Below are 12,005 nucleotides of genomic sequence, written 5' to 3'. Positions count from 1 at the left end.
AAAAACCATTGTATCCAACAGGATAGAACTAACCTGCTACTAGAGCCGAGGCTCTGCAGGTGAAATATATGCAAGCTCATAAGTATGCAAAGATGTTAAACACGCTGGCCACTGCATTTCAACAAATTTGCTCTCGTCATCTCTGAGAGCATTAGTTGTACAACCTGCAATATTTTCTCTCTGGCCATCCCCAGTACTATACTACAATGCTATGAAAAAAAGATTAATGTCAGGGTAAGGTATCACTGTTGGAGCTTTTCCCCGCATTCTCCAGCAACCATGTTCACAACATTGAATCAAATGAATAACAGTAGGACACGTCTGCATCTCAGCCAGACAGCAGTCCCTGGGCAATCACTCTTCTTCCCCTCTTCTCCGAGCCGAGAGGCTGCATTCTGCCTCAACTTCCCCTCTAATCCATCATTGCCTTTTCCTATTTCCAGCTTAGATCTACAGAGGCCTGCACTCTTGACCAAGTGGGAAAATAGATTAAAATGAAAGCAAGTTGCTCTATTGAAAGCAGACATATGACCTAAAACTAGTGGCCATATTCTTTTTTTTTTTTTATTAAGAAAATCCTGCCTCCTACAAAATCACTGGAGAGAATGACACGCATCAAGGACACACACCCCAGGACTCTCTTAATGAGGTTTTAACATTTTCTCCAAATTAGAGAATAATGGTGACTGGTACATTTCTCAAGGTTTAAAAAAGGTCCTTGTAGCAATGTTTCTCATCATGTCGCACTGTTGGAAGCAGTTATCACACTGCGAGCAAACTCTCAACAATTATTTGTCAATTCAGCAAGGGGAAGCGGTGGGATTTAGACGCAAAGTTATCACAAATACATCATGATGTGTGTCGATTTTAAAAAGCCAGAGGTTGTAGTCTAACACCAAAAATGGATTGAGGAACACATGCAACCTTGAATGTACAACTTCCTCACGAGGATTTATTACTGTTGACTTGGCCAAAACAGTACTGTAAGTAAATCAATTTCCAGGCCATTTCTGCGCCGTTCGAAGGACATGACTCGGAAAGCCAGCCTCATAGTGGTAGAATTCTGCCCAGGTAAAGCTATGGAGAGGAGTGGGGCATCCAAGCGGATATATATAAATATATATATATAAGAAACTGGGAAACAGCATGTCCAGATTGCATGTCTAAAGCTACAGTATGTTGATCTGGCACATACTGTATCTGAGGAACGTATAAGCCAGTGTGTAAAGGTGTACTGGCTAAGGGGGGTATTACATAGCACTGCACTGTAGATATTCCATTAAGCAATATTTTGTTGGAATAAATGCATGTAGAATGAAATACCTACTTCTTCAACAGTAAAATAAACAAAGGAGACCAAGTAGTAAACTAATCAAATAGCTGTCGATCGTGTCATCTGCAGAAAATATAAGTGTTATTAATGTAACAAGAGAAAAATAGAACAAGTTGTCAAATCCTGCATGAGCGTTATTTGCTGCTAATGAACACTGATATAACTACACTATGTTTTGTTCAGTCAGGAAGCAGAATGGGAGGCGACCATATACACCTGTCATCATATTTTAGTATTGTGGCAAAGAGAAATATCAAAGCTATAGTGAGTGCATTTAGGGCCACTGAATTACTACTGCAGTGCAGACATTCACAGAATTTATGACAGTATCACTACCTAAGTGTTAAGAGGACACGTGATGTATTCGTTGGGAGGGGGGTGGGTGGGCTGTTAACAACTGCAGCAGCATTTACGTTGTCATTTTTAAAAATCGGTCTACAGGCTTAGTGTTGTTCTTTTGGTGTAATTCAGACCCTGCTGCAGCAAATTATATAGACATGTTCAGTGATATGTACTATGTAATATTGTCATAACCAAATAAAATGATCGACTTTAAATTATTTGACATTCAAATTGACACATTTGTACATCATTCAAAGGCACTGCTGATAAACTGCTCTGAATGCAGCAAACATATATATTCTGTAGCTTGCTGCCCTCTCCTGGCAGTACACATGAGGTACAGCGATGGATTTCTACCAGAAAGGTGTCTACAAAAATAAAGTTTGAAATTGCCATATCATTTAAATACATTGAAAATAAAGCTCAACTTAAAAATGTAACAGTATGATACAGTAAAGTGGTGCTTTAGACCCCCACATTGAGTAAAAGCGTATTTTGTGTTACAACACTTACAACAAATGATCAACTGTTTACATTGTGGGACATACATACAGTACTGTATGCATTATTTCCCTCATAGAGACAGCAGGAAATTCTAACATGTTCTCTCAGAGCAGAAGCCTGTCCCGTGGAAACAACATGAGGCTTATGCATTTCTAGAATTACCTGCTTTAGTGAGCATGCTCATTTTCTGGAGACTGCTCCAACATCCGAAAGGAACCAAACTGGCAGGTTTATAGTGTGATAGCAAGCTGCGAGGATATTCTGGGCAAGACAGGGAATAATATTACAAGTGTGTGTAACGCCAGCTGATGACGAGGACACCTACGGACAAACATATGCTACTGTAGGAATGCAGGCTTCAAATCCAATGTAGCAGTTATATTATTATTACCGTGTAAATGTGTGCTCTCTAATTCATGGTTTTCTTGATGTCTGCATTACATTCAGACATCAGAAAAAGAAAAATCCAAAAGTGACAGCAGTGCTCAGCAGATTGGCAAGTGAATGTTCAAAGTTAAATAAAAATAGGAAACTCCATTGCTGAGATGTTATTGTAAAACGTTTCTTAGTACCACTGTGTTCCTGTTTAGCCAACTCGAGCAAAAACCTAAGGTGGTTTAAAAAAATTGCCGCCTGCCCTGGGATGAAGGCTGCATTCTAATGAAACAGAGAAAGGATTGAAAGTTGAAACAAATGCTGTGTCTAATTCAAATGTGTCTCACAGAAACACCTGGGTCCCGGTGTGGCTCCAGCTGTGGCCCCCAGCTCGCACGTTATGAGGAGGATATATTCAAATGATAACTGTGCAGGTGCACATGCACAAGCTAACACTCACATAAACGGGGAGAGGCCAAAGTACGAGAAGAGACTACACTGATTATGTGATCTAGAAACAGCACCTGCCCCTTGACACCAATCTAATCAATACCAAATGAGAAAAGTTCTCTTTCTCTAAGAAAAGGTGAATATGCATAATCTCACTTCTCTTATTCATGAAAAGCAGCTGTTTTAGAGTCCTTCTGTTGTTGTTTTTCCCCTGCAGAAAAATCTTCACTGCAGATGTTATTTAGTCCCTACGGCGACATCCATGATTGTTGAATAGCATCCTAAATCATACCCAAAACACAAGCCATTTATCTGACAAGCCACACCAATGCAGAACACCTGCCAATTACAAAAAGCTCCAGATTTTATGGTAATGCTCGACATATCACCGAGCTATAAAACAATAATGGCAACTGAGCAAGTGTCACTAATAAATAGCAACAATCAAAGTAGATGAGGAAAGAAACTGCAGTCTCCTAACTTTTACTGCAGCCAAATAAACAGTCAAGATATAACAAAAAACTGAAGAAAAATGAAGTGCATACATCACTAAGCAATATAGAAAAAGACAAATTAAAGATCCTTCCCATTTTCATGATCCAAAACACGTCTGTACCTACAGTTTGTGCATAAATACCAAATTGAATAACAAATCATTTCACAAAAAAGGCCATTAGACATGCTTCTTTTCAACATCAAATCAAGTTCTCAAATCTGCAATTCACAATAAGGTTCTTTTAGGACAAAAATGAATTTAAATAATTTCCTTATTTGAGGAAAGGGGGGCTTAATAGCTCTGATGTATCTAAATGTGACGTACAGGCCTTGGCCAAAGACAGCCAAGTGTTTCCCCTCTGTATTTTCCTGCCTGATATGTTGCCTGTCCCAGTGGCAAGAAAATGTAGCTATAAATCCTATTTTAAAAGGCTATATGGCCTTTGTGAATATATAACCCAAGCAGTAAGCAATACTGATCTAGATTTAAATAGAGTTAATTTACTGGAGCTGTCTAGCGTGACTCTTGGTACAATCCGTTCTGATCATTCACTTCAGGAATATCCTAAATTCTGGTGTTCCAATAAAAGTGAAAAGATAACCGAGCAATCCCACATTATGTGTTTTCAATGCTGTTGACAACCTGAGCGGTTTTTGGACATCGAGTACATTCTGGATTCGGGTGCTTTTTCAAGTCAGAACTCCGGGTAACAGTACAGTTGATAAGTGTATAGTGTTACTGTTAAATCCAATCTCAAAAGTGTAATTAGATTCTTTTATTATTATTTTTTTTAAACAAACAGTCTTTTAAGTGCACACTGTACTTATATTTCCAGGACTTAGTTCTCCAGTTTTGGTAACAGCTTTCTCTTGTTTGGGTAACTTGTTGTTTGCTTATTGAGTGTGGTGTGTGCCATTTTCCACTTGTTTTTGTCATGCATTCTGTGATAAATAATGCTAGGAGTATGTGATAATTCATGACAGGCCTGACAGCATAGCTGCTATCTGTAGCCATAGATCAGTGTTTTTTGTACCTTTTTGTTTTGGGGAGGTCCAGGTGATGATGCGTCGCACCAGGCAGCAGTTGAGCAGTACTTTCTTGGAGAAGCCGTCTTTACGGAAATTCTGCAGGTCCTCCCTCCACTCGGTCCTCTTGGTTGGTGTACACATGGCTGGAACTTCTCTATTTTTAAATATAGTGCGTTTATAGCATTATTTGAAAGGAGGTATCTTAAGTAAATTCTGTACAGATACAGGCCTAATTATTTGGGTACTTCTAAAAGGACTGCAGGTTAACAGTAAATATAATTCTAAATTGTAAACAGAGGTGATTTATTTATTATTAGATTTATGATTTATTATTATTATTTATTATTAGCCTCATAATTCAAATGACAAACCCTTACCAGCCTTTAGTAAACATTCAAACACACAAATACAGCCACTGCAGCAGGCACAACAAAGCAAGCCAAGTTTAAGGCAATACACCTGAGAACCTATGCTAATTTTCTATGTTTTTGCCCCCAGGTATGTATGGCCATAATAAAATGCAAGACATTTCAGCGTGCCCTTTTGGAGCCAGCTAATGCTTGTTTTATGTGTCCATGGGCTGTTTCAAGGAGGACATTTTTCCAGCTATTTCAGGACTAGTGGTATTAAAAGCAAATATACCAAGTAAATTGCAATGATCGCCTACAATCTGATTAAACCAGCAAACATCCTGATTGTCTCCATACAACCAGTCTAGATTAAAAGCAAACTTTTATGACATTACTAAATGAAACATAACCTAGTGATACTCTACCTCATTTAGCTCTACGATTAAAAGAGCCCCCCCCCCCCTCCCTCCCCCCAGAAGGTTCCATTTCAAGAGCAAAAGTTTCAAACCTCAACAGATCATCAGCTGCTCTGACAGCAGGGCTTTTGGTTTGCTCTCAGATGGCAAATTTATATCCTTCAGTGCACCGAATTTGAGGTCCAGTGCGAGGGCTAACTGCTTTCAATTGTTCCTCTGAGCAGAATCTTACCTTGCAGGATAAAACACAATGTGCACGCTCTCTCTGCTTCCTCAGGCTGCAAGTGATCCTCAGGTTTCACACAAGCACTTTCCCTTTCCTGAGCTGATCAACAGAGTGTGAAAGGGAGTGGGAGGAGGAGGATGAGGCGGATGAGCAAGGACCGCTCTGTGAAGCAGAGAGGGTGAATAAGTGAGAGAGCACTGCTGGAAGACACTATGGATTGTGCTTCAAGTTAGAGGACCATGTGTGTGTTTTTATTCAAGTATCAGAGGAAGGGGGATAGTCAAAGATGCTGGTGGCTCTGCATTTACGGTAGATCCCTTTGACCGTGCTCCTTGAGCCTCTTTAAAAGCATGAAAGCCATCAACACACAAACCTATCGATTTGAGCTATCCGCGTGTATGTCTACGCTGTATACAGCGGACGGCAGTCTGCAACTTCACAGCATAAACATACACGCCACTTTCTAAAGCCACGTGGCGTGTTATCACGAGGCTACGGTTGGGTTTAGGAAAACGTCACACGTGGGTTGGGTTTAGGAAAAGAAGAAACGTGGAACGGAAACATGACACGCGGGACACGATCCCCGCTCTCCTGGGTGAAAGCGCCCATCCTCCCCACCGACCAAGCTCGTAGGGAGGCGATCTCTGCAATTAAAATGGCTGTCGAGTGTGTGATGAAAATAAAAAAAATAAAAAGATTAATAAAATGTTATTAACGATCAGAGCTCGGAGGATTTCCCCCCCAAATGGAATGGATTTTAGAATGCCCACACACACACACACACACACACACACACACACACACACACACACACACACACCCACCCCTCCGGTGGAACCGGAACAGTCCTTAAATGACACGTCGTCGACATAGACTAGATATTACTGATAAAAATTCTGTGGCAGATCAGTCTAACTGGAGGGCATATTTATGTATTTTTGAACTCCTTTCAAAACTCTGTTCTTGTAGGTGTTTGGTAGAAGATGATGCATACCACAGCCATTATAGCGTAGACTTTCCTACCCTGAATTTACTACCACAGTTTTAATGTCTTCCAGAATACATTGGCAGTGGAATTTTTGTCAGGACTGCTCAAAGCAATTCTTTCATTTATGCTACGACATACAGTGTCATTAATTTACATACAATCCTATGTAAATGACTTGTCCCTGGTCTACAGCCAAATGGGCTTAAGCTTACATTTTAATGTGCATAACATTAGTTGTTGTGCAGTGATAGAGGTCTATGCTTTATGGGAGAAAGCATAGCTAAATCTAATTGCATCCCCTGAGATGAGCAAGGCCTGTACTGTACCTGAAAAGACAAAGGGGGGCCCTGGACACAGAGGTGGGAATAGAGCCATCCTTTCCCAGCAGGCCGAGACGCGCGCCTGATCGAAACGAGCGAACAGATTGGTCACAGTGTTATGGTGCGATATGCATTCTGTGGTGACACTTGTTAGGTGAGCACATCCTGAGGTATGTCCACATCCTAAGGGGGGAGAGCTTGAATACTTTGTCCCCAATATTTTGAATAATTTCTATTCAAGAAGCCGTTGCAGCTTATTGATATTCAGGACCACTCAGTCAATTACTGATCAACTTCAATAGTGGGTACAGTGGACTTTTGAGTCAACCCCAGGATGCCCAAGAGTTTATGCTACAATCAATATTTTGATAATAAGAATCAACTGAACGACTCCATGTTTGTGAAAGGGTTCACTCATCGTAACGGACCCGCAGCGAATTATCACCCAACTTTGCAGTTCCCGTCATTTCAGCACAATGTTTTGGTTTAATGTCATTGCCATGTACTCTCCAGATGCAGCCGTTTTCAGCTAAAATCTCTGAAAAACCCAATGTACACTACTTGTCCAGCACTAAACAGAAAGACAGACAAAGTTGGCGAGAAACTGCTGAACATAGTGGAGCATTTACTATAGCAGAAAAGAAAGACCCAGATAGAGACCAGATCACAGCTAAAAGAAGAGTGAATATTGTACTTAAATTCATCAAATGAATGCTCATCTTACTCCATATGCTGCATGTGGATGTGTAGTCTTTACAGCTAGTTACGTTTTCCTCAAGTGGCCAAAAAAAAAAATCAATTAGTGCAGGTGGAATGTATCTGGAAGAGCTCTGTACTATCCAATTTCCAAATAATAGGCCTAATGCATTAGAACTTAAAGGTCCGATGATATGGTGCTCTTTGGATGCTTTTATATAGACCTTAGTGGTCCCCTAATACTGTATCTGAAGTCTCTTTCCCGAAATTCAGCCTTGGTGCAGAATTACAGCCACTAGAGCCAGTCCCACAATGAGCTTTCCTCAGAACATGCCATTTCTGTGTCTGTAGCTATTGAGGAGGAGAGAGGGAGGGGCAAGGTGGAGGGTGGGGGTGTGGCCTTGACCAACTGCCACTTTTCTCGTTTGAAAGCCATGATGTCTCTCTCTCATGGGTTGGCCAAATTCTCTTGGCGGGCAAAGCAGAGAAAGGGGAGGTAACCTCGCTTGTTATGACCTCATAAGGAGCAAGATTCCAGAACAGCTCATCTGAGCTTTCATTTTCTCAAAGGCAGAACAGGACACCCAGGGCTCGGTTTACACCTATCGCCATTTCAAGCCAATTGGGGACCATGGCAGGCTGGGGGAACTCATATTAATGTTAAAAAAACTCATAAAGTGAAATTTTCATGCCATGGGACCTTTAATTAATCAACTAAGTAAAATAATACCAGAAATGCCAGTAAAATAGGTTCAAGGCCAGGTATACTCCAACATTAAAGTGTGTGGAAAAATTTCCCAGAACTCTGACTGACTTAAAATCTCTATATGAGACAAGGACCCTGAAGAAGGCCCTGGCCGATATAAGCCACCCCCTGAACAGCTACTTCATGTTGTTGCCGACTGGCTGCAGATTCTGTCTGCCGAAATGCAGGACAAACAGACACAAAAACTCTTTTGTTCCTGCTGCTATAGGTTTTGTTAATAATTCAATGTGAGATGTGGATTTCGGTGTAGTATGTATTTACTTGTGTCCTCCATCGATAGTGTCTGTTGTCTGTATGGCTTATGTGTTGTTTATGTTGCACTTTATTTGCTGCAAAACGAATTGCCCCTCGGGGATAATAAAGACTCCTTGACCTTGATATTAGGAACATCACACGGAACCCAAGTCTTCCATGAGCGTGTGTTTTAATTGTATTTACTGTACTGTAGTAATACATACAGTTAATGTAACTGTATGGAGCTGATTTGACTGACTATTTTTGTTACAAGTTACACAGCCTCTTTAGATGTCAGGTAAAGGAACATGGTAAGTTGAAGTTTTTTCTAACACCCTATAGTTTAGTTTTACATTTATTGAAGCGACGTTGCAGCACAAAACTCAAAACCATTTAAACAGAATGCAAATCTGAATGTTGTTGGGCGTTGAATAAGTCTTCCCATCCAATCACTCTCAGTTACGATTATCTGTCCAGCTCAAGCCCATCCATGACAAATTGCTGAAATACAATCCACATACATTAGCTGCTGCACCTCTGCCGTTAGTGGTTTGAGACATATGATTCCTCACGCACTAATACAGACACCTATCGATTACGTCAGAAACAATTAGCTGCAGCCTAATGTATTCTGAAATCAATTCAGACAGCCAGCTCATGTGGAAGGGATTTAGAGTAGGGCTGCAACAACGAATCGATAAAATCGATAAAATTCGATTACTAAAAAAGTTGGCAACGAATTTCATTATCGATTCGTTGTGTCGCGCAACTATTACACCACTCAGTCGCGGAGATAAAAAATTTATTTAGTTGAGCGCAGAGAGAAGCAGCGCAGAGCGGCGTGGAGCGGCGCAGTGCGGAGCGAAAGAAAAGAAAAAGAGCATAGCGGGGGTAGAGGAAATACGGAGAGAGACCGGAGAGAGACCGGAGAGACCCGTAACGTTGTTCGGAAACACACTGCGGAGGCAGAGAAATCAGTACGACCTAAGTCATCCAAGGTGTGGGAGCATTTCACACTAAATACATCAAAAACGTGTTAATTGCAAGATAAGCACAAGCGACACGGCATGGCACGGGCGCACCACGGTGATGAGTCAGCACCTAAAACGTAAACATTGGAGTCCTTGACAGGGAGGAAGGGAGTTCAACAGCACGGTAAAGTCACCACACTATCCTACTTCTGTTCCGTTTTGAAGTGAGGAACGTACCGTCCCTCCAGTAGCTCTTGTGGTGCTGGTGTTCACTCGTTATCCAGCTGACTAGCATGACAAGCTAGCGTTAGCTCGTTAATAACAGTAATAAAGCAGGGGTGGTATAGTTTGCAAGACTAAAGACACGTTTTTATTCACCCGCCTTTTTTGGCCCATTAATTTTTCCATCTGTTGTCATATATATTCTGTTCTTTGTCCCATATCAGTTATTGTTGACAAATATATTAGTGTGTGGTGTATAAATGAACTTAACTTGCACTTACTACAATGATGGTAATAATTTAATGAATAAGTGTGTGTGTGTGTGTGTGTGTGTGTTTGTGTCTGTCTGTCTCTGTGTCTTCTCTGTATCTGCTATTTGGGTTACTTACCTTTACACAACTATTAACTTAAACAACAAGTATGTATGTATTGAGTTGATGTAAATTAATGCTTTTTTGTTTTTTTTATCCGATTCATCGATTAATCGAAAAAATAATCGACAGATTAAATCGATTATTAAAATAATCGTTAGTTGCAGCCCTAATTTAGAGTTGTATCATATTGTATTTTATATTAATGTATAAGTAGAGAGCAAGTATTTGGCATCAAGGCTCTGACCTTGCCACTCCCTGAAAACATACACCAAGTTCATCAATACTAAATTTCCCCTCCAAAAACTGCATTGGAAGACTACTGTGCGTAGGGACGGGTAATAACCTTGTTGTCATCCACTCATCCAAAAACAAAAAACAAAAAAAAAAAAAAAAAAAAAAATTTTAAAAAAATAATACTCCAAGAGGAGTTATATTTCACCACAGAGTCGCAGTGGCAAACAACCAAAAGAAAATTATGCCGAGCGACTAGGAAAGTAATTTACAATCGATACCAGTTCACCTTCCACACACAGATAAATGGCAGCAGCATACACACATAAATTAGCAGCCAGTATATACACAGGCAGGGTCACAGGGAACAGATACCACCAACCAATCATACACCAATGAAAGAGACCAAGGCATCTATGTACAATAGGCATCTTAGCGAGCTTTGGTGAAGTTTGGTAGAGTTGTTGTTGTTCAAGGTTGATGGAAAGCTTGTTTGAAGTGGCATTTGAGGCAGGAGCAGCAAGACACACAGCACAAAACAGATTATAATTCTTAAACCCATCCTGAAGTGACGATACAACTGTTGGCAGGCAAGCCTGCTTCTAACATTTTAGTGATCAACACCAGCTGAGGTACAACAGAGTTAAAAAATGCAACAAAGGGAGTATTGAATATTGACTTTTAGGTGTTGTGATACTGATTTAAGTGTGCTTGTGGATCTTAATTGTTTCTCTATTAAAAAGGCATCTAATGATTAAGTCAGAAGCCATTTGCTGATATGCATTGTAAAAACAGTTAGGACCTCTAAGTTCTATTCTTGGGTAAGAGATGGTTGAGATTAGAACTGTTTTGGTTTGCACGGATGCTGTTCATCAAGAAAAAAATATATATATATATAAAGAAATGCTGCTGAAAACAACTTCACATTGCACGCATTATTTCATCATGCACACGTAAGCAAAGCAGTGTTTCCCATACATTGATTTATTTGTGGTGGCCCACCACAATATCGCCATTGACCACAATTGATTTTCTACCTTTTTTCTACTATTTAAAATGGGTAACATTTTATTTCACTGTAGAGCAGCGAGCAGCGCATCGATTGCCCCGCTCTCCCTCTCTCAAACACATTGACAACGACACAGTATGTGAAAAGCCCCTCATCTCCGTGCACACTCCGACTGCTTGACTGCAGTTCTGTACATCTACGGCGACGGTTTTCACAAGTTCACCCGGAACTCCCAAACTGCAAATAAGTCTGTTTCTCTCTGCCGTTGTTTTTCACTTTGAGCCTAACGTTAGCACTTATGACAAATATAAAGTCAGTTAAGATAATTTTAACCAGTCTGGTTCTATGTGAAAAAAACAACTGCACAGAGAAACAATCTTAACATACTTGCCAGTGTTTACCCCAGAAAAGTTGTACAGCCTGGTGGCGAGTGACTTTTTTTTTTTCCAACGAGGGTCCGGCGTCACAGCCTGATGGAAGCATTAATGTAGAGCCCAATAGTTTCTGTGATAAAAGATTCCCGGATGGAATCGCGAAATTGAGAATTTAAAAGCTCTAAGACATATTCCATATGGCCTACATTAAGTCAGTGCCAAAATCTAACTGGAGATTTGAAAATATTGACTACATCTACGTTTCCAACCAAGCCGCCCCACTGTAACTGTAGTTTAAAA

The 12,005-nt window shown here is 40.4% G+C and overlaps 1 protein-coding gene across 1 annotated transcript in view; it reads right to left on the bottom strand.

The window, feature by feature from the left end:
- The window catches only part of kcnip4a (potassium voltage-gated channel interacting protein 4a), a 149,927-nt gene that overhangs the window by 128,202 nt on the left and 9,720 nt on the right, over nucleotides 1-12,005 (bottom strand). The window contains exons 2-3 of the mRNA XM_039823207.1: nucleotides 5,527-5,682; nucleotides 4,534-4,682 (exon numbers count right to left, since the gene is read on the bottom strand). Of these exons, the coding sequence (XP_039679141.1) occupies nucleotides 4,534-4,669 (136 nt within the window). The 5' untranslated portion in view covers nucleotides 4,670-4,682; nucleotides 5,527-5,682. The remainder of the gene's footprint in view (nucleotides 1-4,533; nucleotides 4,683-5,526; nucleotides 5,683-12,005) is intronic.

This window comes from Perca fluviatilis, chromosome 14, assembly GCF_010015445.1.
Source record: "Perca fluviatilis chromosome 14, GENO_Pfluv_1.0, whole genome shotgun sequence".
NCBI classification, from domain to species: Eukaryota; Metazoa; Chordata; class Actinopteri; order Perciformes; family Percidae; genus Perca; species Perca fluviatilis.
The sequence above is the reverse complement of the archived record's forward strand: the minus strand, read 5'-3'. Positions and strand labels throughout refer to the sequence as shown.